General features: G+C 28.7%; 1 protein-coding gene across 2 annotated transcripts in view; it reads right to left on the bottom strand.

The window, feature by feature from the left end:
- Positions 1-826: 826 nt before the first annotated feature.
- The window catches only part of LOC142321989 (peptidylprolyl isomerase domain and WD repeat-containing protein 1), a 35467-nt gene continuing 17023 nt past the window's right edge, over positions 827-19270 (bottom strand). The window contains exons 8-14 of one of the 2 annotated variants that reach the window (XM_075360555.1): positions 14144-14262; positions 13737-13929; positions 11401-11537; positions 9342-9439; positions 5875-6060; positions 3368-3519; positions 827-1685 (exon numbers count right to left, since the gene is read on the bottom strand). In XM_075360555.1, the coding sequence (XP_075216670.1) occupies positions 1542-1685; positions 3368-3519; positions 5875-6060; positions 9342-9439; positions 11401-11537; positions 13737-13929; positions 14144-14262 (1029 nt within the window). In that variant the 3' untranslated portion in view covers positions 827-1541. The remainder of the gene's footprint in view (positions 1686-3367; positions 3520-5874; positions 6061-9341; positions 9440-11400; positions 11538-13736; positions 13930-14143; positions 14263-19270) is intronic. The other variant, XM_075360554.1, reaches the window with a different exon arrangement.

The raw sequence follows: 19270 nt of genomic DNA, 5'->3' as shown, positions 1-19270 counted from the left end.
TTGTATTAAATGGTTGTTTAATACCTCACAAGTATGTCAGACAACCCACCGGGTTGGTCTAGTTGTGAACGCGTCTTCACAAATCAGCTGATTTCGAAGTCGAAAGTTCCAATGTTCAAATCCTAGTAAAGGCAGTTACTTTTATACGGATTTGAATACTAGATTGTGAGGTATGTGTTCTTTGATGGTTGGGTTTCAATTAACCGCACATCTCAGAAATGGTCGACCTGAGACTGTACAAGACTACAGTACTTCACTTACACTCATACATATCATCCTCTGAAGTAATACCTGACGGTTATTCCCAGAGGATAAATAGGAAAAAAAGTATGTCAGCAAATTTAAAATTGAAAGTGACAACTTATTTACAAGAATTTCCTAGTATTCTGGTCATTTTCTTCAGTCATAATGACAATGACATTACACACATTTTTCTTACATACAGAGGTTTAAATATATTTTAGATCAATAACTGAATATACCCTACTGCATATGACTGACCTACGGCTAGGAGACACTGCTATCAGTTAATATCAAACACGGTTAGTAACAAGAAATTTATCAAGGTATTGTTTGGTAGATTATAATTTATTTTCTCTCCCATTATGACAACGTGGAAAACTAGAAAGGCAATTGAGTTTTAACAAAATTTATAAATTTTCAATAAACAGCAATTACAATAATCTGACACATTTACACTTACTTTATCCAACAAAAAACACAGAGTAATCATAATGAATAATGAGTTTTTTATGACAACTAAAGGTGTTTAATGTTTTTTTGCCTAGAAATTCAATTTTTGTATATTAGTATGGCAAATAATACAAGTCATTATGTTTTTACATTTATTCTGAAAATTTCAAAAAAATTATAAATTTGTGTGTAAAAAAGAATTTAAGCGAAGATCTAAAACATCCATATTTTATTATGATGTAATAGTAATTACATACTTGTTATTAATAGCTAAGAAATCATTAACTTGTAAACTTGTAAACTTCACTGGCTCAATATATAATATGGTCTGCATATAAGATATTACAAACAATATTTTTACCTACGTAAAACTGGGTCTATATATAAATATAGACCAAACTAAAGCCAAGGCATGACCTACATGCCTTGGCTTTAGTTTGGTGTAACATTTAATATATATACCTATATATATTAAATGTTACAGTATATTTTAAATTAATTCAAATCAGTTAAACCTCATTTGAACCGAAACCTTATCAATATGTACCCATGAAACTGTGCAATTCTGCACATTTAACACTAATATCAGACTTCTCCAAATGGTCCAAATCATTACTATGATGTGAAGAATTATATACCAAAATAAATATATACAATATATAAAATTATCACTATGAAACCTGTTACAAAATTTATAAAAATTTATTTTTAACAGTAAAATTCTACATTATATCATAAACTCAGCAAAAAATAAGTTTTTTTATCAGTTATGTAATATTTATTTTTAAAAAAATATATATATATACAGGTACAAAAAATAAATCAAATAAATACATTCTCATTTTTACTTATTTAAGAGTAATGCTTATTATTTGGATGTCATCATATGGTTTATCAGTTTTTGCATTTGTTTTAACATTACTAATATTCTGTACAACTTCCATTCCTTTAACAACTCTTCCAAACACAGTATGTTTATTATCCAACCAAGGCTGAAAAAAGAGAAGAAATATAAGTAAAAATAAATAATGGTACATTTATATTGTTAGTATAAGGAAAATATTTTAACAAGATTTAAGAGGAAGTTCTCCGATTTAAATTTATAATGTAAATATAATTATATTAATTAACTACATAAAATTAATATATTTGTATTATAATATATAAATATATTTATATAATATATGTATGTATATATTATACAATAATAAATATTTATAAATGATTAAATATATTTTACAAATATATGTAATTTAAGTCTGAATTATTAAAAATACAGAATAATAAAATTCAAGTGATATAAGAAAAACCCAGCTATTCTGCTGATTCAAGAAAAATTATCACAAATAAATAAGGATGATTCTATTCCTTCTATTCTTTGAAGAATAAGCAGATTTTTAGAACCCGGTATTACAAACAATATACAAGTAATCTGTCTTTTAAAATAAAGAAATAGCTAACTAAAGAATTATATTTTGACAGAAAAGATACCTGAAAGAAATCATACGCATGAGAGTAAAATAGAACAAAGTGCCAGTTCAGAAAAGCTATGATTCAGAACCATAGAATAAAGACAATTCCTATTCCCTCTCTACTGTCCTCACAACTTTTCTAATTAAACTCACCACCTGTATGGAAATCATACACTGTTGTAGTCAGTATGTTCAGTTGGAAAGTTACTACTTTGAAGGAGATCCATGACAATAACCTGTAAGTACTGCCATTTTGAAATTACAAGTGTGATTTTAAAACTTTCTAATCGCATTTTGTATACAGCACAGTAATGGTGGTATTCAATGAAATTTAATTTCAATGGCATTTTCAATGAAGTTTTGCAAATAATAGTTTCATTGAATACCATGAGGTTCATGTAGGCAAAATTTATTTTCTTTGTCTACATGCAAGTTTCTTCTATAGTGGGTTCTATTCTATATTTTTGAAGAGTAATAATTATTTTTTTTTGCTATGTAAATGAGATTTAGATTCAATTTTTCACCTGAAATTATTCCTTATTACATTTGCTATTTAACATATCTAATCATCTGATAGTGCAATTTAATTAACAGATTTCTTGAATGGATCAAAACACACAAATTAACAGAGACAGTGTCACTACTTTGTTGATCAAACTGATTCTACCATCTTCCTTTTTCATACTCTTCATCCCTTCTTCTTTGAATAGGTACTTTATTTTATCAGCCGCTACCCTAGTTCCATCTGTGGTGCCTTTTATGTGCAAGGCAGTGTTTTCTTTTTAAGGTTATAGGCAAGGTGACTATGCTTGGGAAAAAACTCTGTTTCTTATTTGAGAGTTGAAAAAGAAGTCAAGAGATATCAAATAAAACCAGATTTCTTATACTTACTAAAATATAACTTCCAATAAACTAAATAGTTACTTTATATTTTTAAATTATAGGTAATATTTAAAGTATTTAAAAAAAATTATTTTTCTTTAAGATAATTCATCACATAAGTAAGGAAAATTATGTAAAAACTGTATGCATGAAAAATGCCAAGTCTGATCAGTATTTCAACTGCAACTTCCTGGGTGGAAGACTGAGACTACCTTTCAGCCATGAAGGTCAGAAGAACGGTGGTCATCAATTGTAATATATGTAAATTAAAATTATTGTTCAAATAAAACTAATAATGGAAAAACAAAAAAAATGCTTACTGTTGGGATAACTGTAATAAAAAATTGGCTACCATTAGTATTTGGTCCAGCATTAGCCATGCTCACAGTATACGGTCTATCATGTCGTAATGTTGGATTAAATTCATCTTGAAACTCACCTCCCCAAATACTTTCACCCCCTGTTCCAGTGCCTGTAACAGATAGAATTAATGTACTGAATAATGTAAATGTATGATTAGGATTTTTTATTAACATATAACAAGTCTGCAACAAAAAAAGTAGTACGCTAAAAAAAAAGTTAAAAAAAAGTATAATAAGTAACATAAAACCCAGTAGAAAGTCTTCCAACAATTTGTTTCTGCAATCACAACTAGAACAATAAAAAATTTTTGTTTTTTTTAACACCAGTTCTGTCTGATGTCAAACAAGTAAAACAGGACTGTTTGAACCATATTTTTAGTTAATGTATTTGCTATATCCAAGACTACCAATTAATTAAATAGATAACATCCCATTATCCATTCAGTTTTTTAAGTCTGTATTTTTTATGTCCAACCTTACAGTTTTTTCTCCTATAATTCCTTCTGTTAATTTTTTTTTTTTGAAGGAATTCTATTAACTCCTATTAATTTATTGGTTTGATAATATATGAGGCATGTTTTTTAAGTAAGAGTTGTTTTGATATAAAAATTGAAATATGCAAAATAAAAAAAATGTTATTATAACAAAATAAACTATATATGTACTAATTTTTTATGTATTCGCCATTCACTGCAATAAATTTTTGATTTCATCTTATCAGCTTCAATATTTCGTTACTGAAGAATTCTCCCACCTGAGATTGATTTAAAGCAATTAATTACTCTGTTTTGCAATTTCTCATCATCTTCAACTTCTGCAATGCAAGCCATTGTTTCACGTGAAGAAAAAGGTAACAATCACTCGCTGCAAGATACTGTAAGGTGGATGTTCAAAGATTTCCCAATGAAATCATCGCAATTGTTCAGTGGATCTGTTTGCTATGTGATGTCATGCATTATCATAGAGAAACAAAATCCCATCAGTTAGCTTTCTGTGCCTTTTGTTCTTTTTTGAAAAAAAAAAAAAAATTTTTTGAAAAATTTCAGAGTATGTATTGGCATTAACAGTTTTTCCACATCCAATAAATTCAATCAGCAATACCCCTTCAGCATCCCATAAAATTGTAGCCATAACGCTTATGGCTACAATTTTCACTTCAATGAAAACGCTTTTCATTGAAGTTTCTTGCTTACAGTTGTTGGGTTTCGGGAATAATGAATACCGCCATAGCAATAATTGCTGTTTTGTTTCAACATCTGAATAAGATATCTATATTTCATCACCGGTCAAAACATGTTTTCATAAATCATCACCTTCATTTACATAGCATCTCAAAAATGTTTGACCTACAGCAAAACATTTTTCTGTATGTTTTTCTGTCAACCCATCTGGAACACAACTTTCTGTAACCCAGTTTTTCAGTTAAAATGTTTTAAATTACTGATCGCAAAACAAAAGGAAATTCTATCGATAATTGAGAAACTGTAAGCACTCTGTTTTCACAGATTTTTGCATTCACATTTTCAGTCAATTCATCTATGATGACAGTCGGGCGACCACTACGTTCTTCAATGTGAAAATTTGTCCTTCCTTCACAAAACAAACAACATGATTGGCAAACTTTACCTTTACATGTAACACTGAGTCCGCGAACATCAACATATTCTCTACGCATATCAGCAGCGGATTTGTTTTGTCACCAACAGATAATGAATTACTGATCGCACTTCACAAGTCACGGATTATTTACTGTAGTACTCATTTCAACCAGGTTATACACAGCAATTAATGTGAATAACATAACCTATTGCTAAATCTATACCTAGTAATACATCAACGTTTTTTGATGACATAAAATTTTAAAGCAGAAATATGAAAATGTGGTTGAATATAAAATTAGATAGCTCCACAAAGTGCTATGGGTATTTTAACCATTTCTAACGCTGCTCTTAATAATAATAATAATAATAGAGAAAATAAAAATATGAACAAAAAATTCCTCCATTTCTGTCCAATCACATGTTTCCTACTAATAACTGTAATTTTTGACTTTCTGAATTACCAAAACTAAGTGATCTTTTTTAAAAAAAATAGTAAAAGAAGAAATTCCACCAAAAATATTCCCATAAATACTAGAAACTCATTCATTAAGAAAGCCGATAATAATCATATTTACTTACAGCTGCTATTAAAAAACAAAAGCTTGGCCTGTATAGAACATGAGAGCAAATAATTACCAACCTTTAAAAAACTTTAAAAAAAAATAAGATGATAGCCTCTTTGCTACACAATATCAATCTTTAAAAACATTAATACTCATAGGTGAAAGAAGAGCATAGTCTGTAATTAATATAATATCTGCTCAATCTATAACACCCAAATGACATGAGTTAAATTTAAGTTAGTAGATTCATGTATACAACTATAATTATATTTTTAATTAATATTAAGTTAAGTTTGCATACCAGTTGGATCGCCTGTTTGAATCATGAAGCCTTTAATAACTCTATGAAATAAATGCCCATTGTAATAACCATTCTTGCTATGAACACAAAAATTTTCAACAGCTTTCGGGCATTCCTTAAATAATTTAATATGTATATCACCCATAGCAGTATGTACTATAGCATTTTCATACAGATGCTGAACACCTATAAAAAGATATTTAAAAAATAATAAAATAACCGTAGGTTACATTAATAAACAAGAAACTTCAAGGTTAAGATTATGAGGTTACATTACTGATCTTATAGCAGAACAGGTAATAGTTGTTCACTTAAAAAAACAATATATCACAAAATATTCTTTAATCAAAATTGTGAAAGAGCAGCACTTATTATTACTTTTCAAATTTGTTTCCTGGTTCTCATCTTTATCCAGTTAAATTATTTAACACTTAGAATTACTTCACCCTCAAATAATAATAAGCCACAATTCTCTATTAATGAAATTAATTTCATTTGTGGTTAGTTCAAATATTGCAGCTAACATGCTTGTTCAGTAAAACTGAATGTAAGCCAACTGCCTGACAAGTTTACCAGAGTTGTTAGTAATAATTAACATATATAAATTAATATAATATGTACATTTATTAGACTTCATTTAAAGTTGCCAGGTGCTTGATTTTCAGTTCAATTTAGCAGTCTTTTGAGCCTTTAACAATCAGTACCTGTATACATCCACTGTCTTAATAATGTACTTTTTTCATTCATTCAACAGCAAGCAAAATAATTTATAATTAACATTTAAAATTTTACAAATTTAAAATTGGAAACATTTTAAAATATTGCCAATTTAATAAAAAATTAAATTTAGTAAGACATAATTATCCTAAATAATTAGGATAAATACATTATCCTAAATAATTATCATAAATATCCTAAAATATTTTTTATTATTTTTTTTTTTTTTTCCTCTGTCATTCCTCATTCATAAAAATTACATAAACTGAAATATATATTTTCAAGACATTTTGATAATTTCTTCAAAGTTGTAGAGTATTTGTATCACTTTTCAAAGTTTAGAAAGTATAAACACATAGATGCATAGTAGTTTTATCTCAGGTACCTGTAATAGTTTTGGTACTGTTTATATTACAGTGAAGGGAAATAATAATATACTGCAACAGGACATCATAGGTACCTTGAAGCCAGTTCAACAATCCATCTCTACACAGCACATCAACTAGCTTTCTAAATTTTGATGAGTAATATATTCCTAATTGGCAAGTTCCAAAACCTGATGTTTAATGACTTCAGTAGCAAATCAAAAATTACATCAGCTCTAAAATATTCTTTTAAATATTATCAAAACTTCACATTCAAAATTGTTAAAATGATTTAACAAAAACTAACTTTGCATTACATACATGCAATATTATGCATTGCTGCATTAATTGGATTCCTAGCTTTTTTCTTAAATGTACAGATTTATCAATTTAATAAAAGATAAAATATAATATTTAACACATTTTTTAATGAACAGAATACATACACATGTGTGCATGAATGTGCTAAATTTGAGATTGAACATGAAACAGCTAAGTTATTTACATTTTATTTTCAGTATTTACATTTATATCTAGAGACTGAATTATATGCATTTGCATATTAAGCCTATTCTCACCGGTTATTGCATATTTTCCTTAAAATCTAGTGATGATGCATATTTTCAATATATTTACAATATTTTTCAGTAGGGTACCTAGTTAATAAATGAAATCTTACACTGTAGCTGTCTAAACCTCACAACTTCGATAGTGCAGAGGCTATGGCAGTTTGTCAGTTAAAAAGCTTGAAACTCAAGGTTTAGCGTTGAATGAATCTATTCAGTTAATGAATAAAATCTGCCAAATGAACTCCGCATTACCAGAGGTATTCCCGTATAATCTTAAAGAAAAATTTGAAATTATTTTGAACAATAACCTAGGCCTAATAACCTTTGTGTCAAATTGATAGTTTTATTAGGGGGACGGATGAACTTTTGCCAGAAACAAGTGCTAACAAAACACCCAAATTCAAATACTGCCCAGTAACCTCAGTGGATGTGGAGCAATCCTTTTCCACTTATAAAAATATTTTGAGTGATCGAAGACACAATTTTACTACCAAACATGTGGAACAGTATCTGATTGTTTACGTTTACAAAAGTAACAAAATGTTAAATAATTGTTAATTATTGACTTTATCAAAATGTTATTCAACTACTTACTAATTGTGTGATGATTTTGAAATAAGAAAACTAAAAATTACTATTTTTTTATTATTTAAAGTTGCATAATTTGACACTTTTCATGCATATTTCAAGCTTTTTATGTTGCATATAATCCGGTCTCTATTTATATCCAATGCTAATGTTAATGCTAATTATTCGATGTTTGTTTTAATCTAAACATCTAAATTTACATTGTTGACCATATTACCAGCTATTTCCTACTAAAAAAATAATAATAAGTAATTATAAATTTTAAAAATTAGCAAATAAATGAATACTTTTTTTTTAGTTTTTATATTGTACATATACCTTTGAAAATAAACTTTTATGAAATATCTGTAATTCTCAATTTTTATTTTTTTGAAAAGAGGTAATTTCAATTTTTTTCTGAAACAAATTATTTGTTCAAATAGTACAAGTTACATATGAATTTAAAGAAGAAAGTGAAAAGATCAAATTAACATAAATACCAAATCTCATCTTAACTAGTAATAAATAATGTGAAATATAGTGGGTAAGAAATATGATATGTAAACCAATCACAAGTTCAAAGGGAGATTTCAATAAAACTAATATTAATACTAATACTGAAAATATTATATTATATTATATTTATATTGAAAATATTGAAATATTTTAATACAAATATTTATTTTTATTTTAGTACTAATATTGATCTTTATCTAAATTTATACAAAAATAAAAGAGAAAAATATTACAAAGATTAGGTACAGTTAAAAAAATATTTAAAAACAACTTACACATAATCCAGTGGCTAAATGTTATAAAATCTAAAATTATGTCATACTGAACCAAATGAATATGAAGCTGCATTACTGACATAGATATCTGCATATACACATGCACGCATACACATTACACATACAAAAATAGATATAATTAAAGTTACTAAACAATTTTATATCCCTAACTAAAAATGCATCACATGATAACATTCTTATTGAAAAACCAGAAATAGCCAATAATAACTACTATCAACTACAGCCACTATCAATAAAAAATAAGTTGTTTTCCAGAAACAGAAATAAATTACAAAGGAAAGACTTTAGCTTACAAAATAACATTAAAACTTTTAATTGTCATCTCTCATGAATTTATCCTGATCCCTTTGAGTTAAGATACTTTGGAATGTTTATAAAAAATTAAAAGATATAAGAAGTTTCTTATTAGTTTATGGACCCATTATATCACAATATACCTGAAGCTTCAGTTGCCGATATAATATCCTCTTTAGAAGGTTTTTCATTGAACACATCTCTGTCAGCATCTGCACTCTTGGTATCTTCAGGCTCCCTCCTAAGAAAAAATAGCTCCCATTACCAAACATTTTGTCAGGTTTTAATATAATGTACATACAATAAAGTAAGTATAAGTTTGTTGATGAAGTTACACATCTAAATCTGAGCTGTTACAATATTGTAATAAACCACTGTAAAAAATACACTACTGTATTGATGCCTGTTTTTATCTATCTATAATATTTTAAAAAGAATCCATCTAAATGACAAGAAAAGGAACATAATGCTAATATTTAAAGAAAAACATATTTTAACAAAATGCAAAAGGAAAAGAATAAACTGGAATATGACAAAGTAAAAACTCATTTCCTTATTTTTTTAAAAGTAATATTTAATTATTTATTTTAATCATTTCATTAATTATAGAGCTTGAAACTTACAAACAAAAAGCAAGGCATAAAAATTTTTTTTTCTGCATTTTTTAATGCAGAAACATTTCTTTTTCTTCAGCAATCTTCAATTAAATAATAACCAAAAGAAGTCTTTAATTTAGATTTAATATAATTTATTTCAATGGTTTGTTACAATTTTACTAACTAAAATTAAGCTGTTTCCTTTTATAACCAAAAATATTTTAATAGAGAATGATCTGTATAGTTACTTAGGAAACATAGGTGTCACACGTAACACTTGAAAAAAAACAACAATCTATGAAATGGTGACACACTTCATCGTCCAGAGAGACAAAAAGCAAACTGATATTTTTCACTCAGATCATGTGCACAGTATTTTGGAACAAAAAAATAGTTTACTTTGTCAATTTCTTGCCTTTGACTGTACAATCATTATGTGAATCTATTGTTAAATGCTGAAAAAAATTGTGTCGTGTGATCCAAAATAAGAAACATGGTTGCTTACTTGGGGCATTGTGTTGATTCACAACAATGCTCATCAGGCTACAGCCTGGATCTTTCACCAAGTGAACCTTCCTTGCTGGCCTATAGTTCCTTGATGAAGACAAGGTCAAACAAGTAGTTAATACATTACTATGACTTGCATTGCAGGTTACATAGCAATGATCATAGCTACATCGTTATGATAAATCCTTCAATAATGAAGAGAACTATATAGATAAAAGTCAGATTTGTACTTCAAAGAGCAATAAAAATTGTACATGAGCATGTTATTAGTTTTTTTAATAGCCTTTTGAAACTTACTTTCTGGATAATCTCTCTTGCATATACCATGTTCTTAAGTAATAGAACATAAACCAAAATTAAAACAAAAAAAAATTTTTTAAACCATTCTTTTGTAGTTGTAGTACTTTTACAATTTTATCATAATACAATTTTTCAACATTATCAGTTACATTCAGCATCTCTTTTTCCTAACATTCCACTTTCATCAATCAATATGGTAGAGAAAAGAATTTAGGGAATAAATACAGTGAAAATATAAGGAAGAATTATTTATGTAAAATACACTTTTAAATGACCAATAAAAATGTCAATACTTTAACATTCTCTTATACTTTTGGTTTTTAATATTATAATCAAAAGATCAGCCACTCACAACAGGTGGAAATACAAAAATTTATAAACTTCATTCAAATATAAAACAATTTTAAATACTACAACAGTTGAGAGTAGAACAAATGCTAACAAATTAGATAGCAAATTTATTGCTATGTAAAAGTTTTACATAAATGATTTATCCTTATTTTTTCAATGTACTTAACGCTGCTAAATTCTTTTCTTTATCCAATTGATTGATGAAAGTGAAATGTTAAGAAAAATAAAGATGTTAAGCACTTATTCTTACCTGCTTATTAAACAATTCAAGACTTAAAAAAAGTAATGGTGAATAATGACCTTATGATAAACATCTCTACAAGCAATTGCTGCGTGATAAGTTCAGTTGTATAATACAAATTTCTCTGGAAAGTATAACTTAGTTGTTAAAAATACATTTGTAAAACTAATAATTACGTTTTTTTGTACCTTCAAGAAAGATATTTACCTTGAAAATATATAAAAACGATTCTTTTTAAACGCAGTAGAAAATATAGAAGGGTCTGAAGAAACAGCATCTAATGTTGGATTTTCTGATGCTTCCAGTTCCACAGTTACAGCTGCTTTTGTTTTCCTGGCACGACCCTAGAATGTAATTACAGAATATTCTGTGCAAGAATTTTTAAATAGAATAGTAAATGAATAAATAATATTTATTACTAAGGAAATATGACTAATGAATTTACACAGTTTACTTTATGACTTACAAATTAAACATGACTGTGAACTATGAAAAACATTCAGAATTAAGAAGAACTGAAATAAACTCATCACACACTTTACCAACAACCAAGGATGAACTGACTATGGATCAAGTGACATCTGTAATTTATTAGAAAAGTAAGTGCAGTAATTTATTTATTGACACTGGCAACTACAAGCTGGCTCTGAATTACATTTATAGCCTGCGGCTAAGCTTAAGTCCTATACTTTTAAATTATGAAGTCTCTGGTTACTTGCTGTTTAATGAATTTATTAATGATCATGGTACGAGGTCTGTTGAAAATATATTTGGTCAAACACTTAGAAAATAAAAACAGCTTACATATTAGGATCCAGTCCTAGTCTCCTTCAAAGAGTCCCTTTGTCTATCACAACTTAAGCCAACAGTCATTCCATAGCTGGAAAAATGTTTTATAATCATACTTTGAATGGCTACCAGCTGTGCTGTTACATTCATCATGATCTTGCAGCTGTCAAATCAGGAAATCAGGACTCTTTCAGCAGCATCTTCAGCTTAGTGAACAGTCTGACAACTCGAGTTCCATGCTAACCAAGAAATCCTGGATTAAGTGTAAAAAATATGTGGGTGGATTATTGTGAAGCAACTGATGCATGGCCATAGGTCGAGTCTCAGTTGCATTACACTGCATTACAAGTGATACACAACTTCTAGATAATATTGTTTGTTGACAACTTGGTCTTCTGATGTGTATTGGAATGTTCATCTCCAAGATAGATAGTAACTGATACAAGCTTTTAGTGAATGTGAAAAAGAAAAACAACCTGAGTTTTGTGTAAACATGTTAAACAAAAATTGAAATTGAAGATAATTAATTATTTCAATAAAATTTTGTTCAGTGATGAATCAATTTAATACCAGCAGTAAAGTGAATTGACATAATGGTCGGATATTAGGGGGATGTGCAAAATCCACATCATACAATCGAACATGTACAGGGACTTGCCTAAGGTATATTTTTTTGTGCTATAAGCTGTCACAAAATTTATGATTTTTTTGAGTCAATCTTAATTGGCATATCGTACCTGGACATTCTTGAACATTATCTAATGCCACAATTACAGCAGGATATGGACACACATTTTCCAGCAAGATGGCACCCCAACACCATTACCATCATGCAGTTGACATGTATCTCAATAGCTAAGTGCTGACTTGGACTGGACATGGTGGAACAATTTCCTGGCCACTACAATCATCTGATTTAACTCCAATGGACTTCTCTATATGGGATTATGTTAAAGACAAGAGTGTTTGTTCCTCCACTTCCAGGAAATTTCGACAAGCTGTCAAGCTGTGGCACCAGATAACATGAACAGTTGCCACCACAGATCAATACATACTTCTTAAGATTTGGCAGGATATTGATTAAAGATGGAACATCTGCCTTGCTACAAAAAGTAGTCACATTGAACATATGTATTTCGTGTTCTATCAAACATTTCTGAAGTTATTTACTTTTCCCATTATTAAAGGTTACTTTTGTTTAACTTAAAAATATCCTTATTTAAATATATATATAAATCTTTGTGGTCAGTATGTTGAAGTTTTTGAATTTTCACAAGGATATATATAATGTTAGAGTTTAAAAGGGTCAGAAAATAATATGGAGGCATTATACAGATCATTGTTTTCTCACTGGATAGAGTGAACTTGCTGTAAGGAAGCAAACTAAGCACTTCATTTAACTTGTAAGACAGAAAGAACTATTGAATACAACCAAGTTACGGGATTGCTTCATCTATTTACTAATTCTACAAAACAAGTTGGGGAAAACTTTGGCTATTGAACCAAATTTATTCCCAAATATGAATATAAAAATACACTAATAAACCTACTAATCAAACAAAACCCGTTGGTCATGACCAAAACATTTACATTTAAGGTTTAGTCTTAATTTCCTTAAGTTAGAAAGAAATACTAATCCTTGCATCATATAACATATACTCATATTTTTAATATTTTACAGGCAATTAAAGTACATACCAGTAGTTAAACTTTTTTTTTACTAAATATTACGTCAATACTAAAACTAAACTTACCTGAAAGAGTGCTATTTTTAATATCCTAAGATTTTCTGGTTTTCCAAGGAGACGTACACAACGATTTGTATGAATATTAACAAATTTTATTCCAAGCATTGTTCCATACAGCAACATATATCCGCTCTCATCAAAAGTTAAATTACAAAGTTGAAAAGCATCACTCTTCTCCAAGTCTCTTTCAACAGCCATTCTAAAAACATAAAAATAATTCTTATAATTAAAGAACATTATTACTTAATAAAAGTCAATTACACATATTGAACAGATTTATGTGCAAATAATAAGAAATTATTTAACCACAAAAGACCAACTAGTATAATTTAACAAGTAAAATCTCTAAAGTAGCAGTCATAAAAATAATAATCATCAAAACTGGATTGATAAAATGAAAACAAGGCCTGTACCTTCGACCAAATTCCATATTGGGTAACTGCTGTTTCATTTGCTGAAGTTCAGAAAAATGTTGAAGACTTTCATCTAACACTAACTTCAATTTCCCAGTTAGAAAATGGAACACTCTAACCTGAAGCATAAATATATATTACTGATAACTTTACACAAAAAGAAATAAAAAACACAAAAAGTGATTTCAATAAAAAAACTGTAAGCTTATAAAAATCTATGTGTTAGCAAAAATGCACAAAAAAATTGGTGTAACTCTCACCACAGAAAAATCAGTTGATAGAAAAACATGCAAGTTATATTCAGAAACTAAAGAAGTAATCTATTTTTATTCATGCAATCTTTTAAGAATGCACTACTTTCTAAAAATAGTTTTTATAAATTTTAAGTAAGAAGATTCATTAGATAATTTATTTTCAAATACCATTTTAATTATAAAACTATTGGTTTTGGTTAATGTTTCTTTTCAATGTTAATATAAATTTTTTCATATGATGTCATTTGTAATGGCACAGTAAAATACATAATAGTGCAATTTATCATAATTTCTTGTTCTCTATGTTGAATTTTTTGTTTCTGGGAAAGAAAATTAGAAACCAGAAAAATTACACAAATGGTTTTTTTTATGGTAGAACTACTACTAAAGAAAATGTAATTACTACGGATTACTAAAATTAATTATTATGCTGGTAAGCTTTGATTTGCTTGGCATTTCTCCCATCACCACCCCTATAATATATTGTGGTATAATTTGGTCGCCCTAAAGCATAAGATCGAATGTCTGTGCCACAAATGGCTACTGAGGCTCGAAACAGTTTAGTGACCAGTGTCCTAACTAGCCCCTAGAGCTAACCTAAAAGCGTGAGTGAAATAAGCATGGTATTGACACCACTCGCTTGCGTGTCCCAACGCCCACTTATCATATATCACTAAAATGGGTAGGCGCACTCTGTCAACTATTACAACATATATGACTATCAATAACTAAATTTATCTTGTCAAAGACAGGAATTTGCTGCCATGCCTAGGTCGCTGAATTACGCTGGTAAGTCATTAACAATTGACAAAAGTAGTAATGCACATAACAAGCAGTTTTGCAAGAATTTACAGCAATAATGTACACTGCATGCACTTTAATTGCAATGTTTTTATTGCTGTTCACTGTTTTGATGAGTATTATTTTAATGCCAATTGGTTGATTAATCAATAAATACTGGAAAGTGGCATCGGCAAAGACAACTCACATTCAATCTAAGGCTTACTATTTGCTGTGCAGGTATACATTGGCTTCCTTCAGGAGCAAGGACAACATGTTTTAAAACTCTTTTGTTATAATATTTCAAGATTTTTGAAGTTGTAAATTCAACCTTCAGTTATAATCATAATTAGTGTATAAACTAAAAAACATAAAATGGAGTAAAATGTTGACTCATCAAAATATACTTTAAACTGAAACAGTATTATAAATCTAAATAATGAACTAAGATCAGATTTAAATCATATTTATAAATTTATTTCTTTGTCTAAGCAAACATGTTTAAAATTTCTCCATATTCTATATGTTGTGTAGTTTGAAAGATAAGTTTAATAACTTTTTTTAATGAATTAAAATGTTAAGAATAATCAGTTAAACAATGTTAATAAATGTATAACCACTGTCACTGTATTACATCAGTTTTATAAGAAATTAAATTGTACTAATTTTATTATTAAAGTATTTACAAGGTCTGTTCAGAAAATAACCAAACATTTTTAATTACAAGCCAATGGAGATATTTAGTGATGTGCAGTTGGCAGCATTGTATTCTACATAACCTTCTCTATAACCACTTGTTCTTGGATTGTTGATATTTCATTTGGTTTTTGTGTTATTGCTATTTGAATGTAATGTGTAGTAGCGATTTTTGTAATATACAATTTTCAGGAGCAACAATACAACATAAAATTTTGCATGTTACTGTAGAAAACTTTCACAGAAACAATTCAACTCTTGAAACAAGCTTATAGAGATAATACTCCGAGTCGTACGCAATGCTACTAATGGTTTTCATGATTTAACAGTAGTCATCAGTCAACTGAAGATGACCATTGACCAGGAAGGCTTTTGACTTCAACTGATGACACCCATGTTCAGAAAATCAACAATTTGGTACGTGCAAATCATTGACTGACTGTCAGAGAACTTGTAGAAGTAAGCATCACAAATGGGCCATGCCATGACATTTTGACTGAAAAATTGAACATGCATAATGTTACAGCAACGTTTCTTCCTTGCTTGATGAACGAACAGCAGAAAGAACATCAAGTGGACATTTGTTGGCAACTTCTTGAACAAGCCACTGATCATGAAACATTCATGCAAAAGATCATAATTGTAGATGAAAGCTGGGTTTATGGCTATGACATTAAGAGTTCAATCATCACAATGGTTTGGCAAAGGATCTCCATGCCCCAAGAAAGTACGTCAGTCTTGATCCAATGTCAAAGTGATGCTCTGTATTTTTTTTTATTTTTATAGAATTGTGCATTTTGATTTTTTTCTTCACGGTATTTTACAATGATTACATGAAGAAATCTGTAGTGTCAGTTTTGTGCCAAAAATCAGATGGCTGTCCTCCATCAGCCTCCTTACTCACTAGAACCGGCTCCTTGCAATAGTTTTCTTGTTTCCAAAATTAAAATGGGTGATGAAAGGATGCTATTCATTTTTCCTGATGTTTCCTGACCAATTTAATAAAAATCTCCTTTCTCATGATGTTATGCTACTGCCGCTTACTCTGCAAAATATATACATATTTTATTTTTTTACAGCCTCTACCATCCCCATAGCTGCTGAGCTCACACCTTTTTTTGTTATTTATTATTACATTAAATTTTAAAGTATACTAATATTTAAAATGTATTATGTATGTATAAAACACAAAGCAACTTTTCTTCAACATCTTTAGGTTCCTAATGGTTTGCTCTTTCCTAAAAGTTTTATTTTGATAGCTATCTGTTCTTCTTCTGCCAAGATAGTAGCTCTCAAGTTTTTCCTTTCTAACTCCAGTTTTTTTAATTTCTGCTTGAATTTCCCTTTCAGGGCTCTATTCTGTTCTTTTTGAGAGAAGTTTTTCTTTTTTATATAAGACATTTTTTACATCATCTTCTACAGCTTCTCAATGCAGTATTTTTTTGATAATGAAAACATTTTCCTTGTCCACAGCATCTACAATTGCATCAAAAAATTTTCATTGATAAATTATTATCTCTTTGATACAAGAAGAGATTTATTAATGGAAAAACCACCTCTGAAATGCAATTCTCTTAAATGTTTTGCAATTTTTCTTACTTTTCTTGATTTTTTTCTCAAAATATCTGACTTTTTCTGATGAAGTTTATAATTCCTGACACTTCCTACCTGTAGGAACTATGTATATAATGGAAAAACAATGAAACAAGAAATATGTTTAAGAAATCTTTTAAAAATCTACATTTTTAAATTTTCATCAGTTTCCCCACCGCCAATATTGCCCCCAAAGTATTTTGGGGGCCACTTGCAATAATACTATGCTTAGAAAGACAAAAAAAAATCCGGTTAAAAAATATGCAATAAATAAAAAGATAGTTTTTTTTTTGTTTTTTTTGGTGAAGGCGAGAAATTAGGGGAAATTTTTTTTTAAATAGTAAGAAACATTTAAGCACAGACACAGCTTAAGATCAAGTAGGGTTATGTATGCAACATTTTGAGAAGATTGGCCCTAAAAAAACTACCTATCCCACCCCTGGAGATATGACCCCAAACGTTTACAAAAAAAATTGCTCCATATACACAGGTCCATGCCAAATCTCATCAAAAATTGGGTTATCCAGTCAAAACTTATAAAGCTTCAAGTATGCCAACACATGTACATATGTATGTAATATGGACATTACCCTCCACTATTTTTTTGTTTTTTTGGGTCCCTGGATCATGAAACATCAAGAAATGAAAAAAACCCATACCCTATTTATTTAACTGATCACCAAACTTTCCTTCCTGCAGCATAACTCTATAGCTATGATACAGGAAAAATTGTAATAGTAAGATTAGGATGTTAGAAATACTAATGTATTTTTTCTACATTTTACTGTGATTGTAATTCATAGTAAGATATGTAGTGCTGGATTATTATTAACAATAATGTAATAAAAAGGTTAAACAAAATTTAGCTTTTTTTTTTTTTTTTTTTGTAAGTCTGCTTTACAATCAGATAAATGTAGAACCACCTGATGTCATGTTATAGTCACTGTAATTAATTAGGCAACAGTAACAAACAGATGAATATTAAGTGTTAAAAAACGCTGATTATTTACATCACCTTTTAAAATTAATTCACTTATTTTTACTCATAAGATATGCATGTTCAAGAGAAAGAAACTCATGCAACATTTAAAAGGCAGCCATTAGTATAATCAAAGGTAACCACCATTTGAATAGTTCTAACCTTGTCTTAGTAAATGTAATAATCTAACCTTACTTTTAAACAAAAATAATCCACTCAAGAGCTAATAAAAACAAATTGATAGTCCTCTGAAAAAAAAGTCATTAAAATGTCTACAGCATCACAGTACAAAAATAAATAATTGCACCCACCCATAAAGCAAAAGGTTATAAATATTTCAATTGATCATAGCCAGTATTCAATTGTTAATACCTTCAGTGAAATGGCAAGCCATGCCAGCAGGGTCTGCAATCGAGTATACTTTATACAGAACAAACTATTCTCAACATGCTCACAGTTTTATCCTCAAAAGATATTTAATTTTGGTTTCTTCAATATAGGTAGAATTAATTTTTACAACCATTTTATGACTACATTTGATGCAAACTGCAATTGCAGTTTTATTCTAAAACACTGACACATACATTTAAAAGTCTGTAAACATAGCTACAGACTATTATATTAACAATAATACTGTAAATTTGTATTATATTAACAATAATAGTGTTATTGTTTTTAAAATCAATGATTAAAAATTAAACATAAATACGATATTATAATATTGCTTGCATTGTAAATGAAATACATATAAGATAATGGCTGGGTTGTATTTGCAGTTACTTCTGTGATTACCAAAGCTTAATGTTTTAACGCCAATCACAGTAA

The sequence above is a fragment of the Lycorma delicatula genome, chromosome 3 (assembly GCF_047948215.1).
Source record: "Lycorma delicatula isolate Av1 chromosome 3, ASM4794821v1, whole genome shotgun sequence".
NCBI classification, from domain to species: domain Eukaryota; kingdom Metazoa; phylum Arthropoda; class Insecta; order Hemiptera; family Fulgoridae; genus Lycorma; species Lycorma delicatula.
Note: the sequence above shows the minus strand (reverse complement) of the source record. Positions and strands in the feature narration are given on the sequence as shown.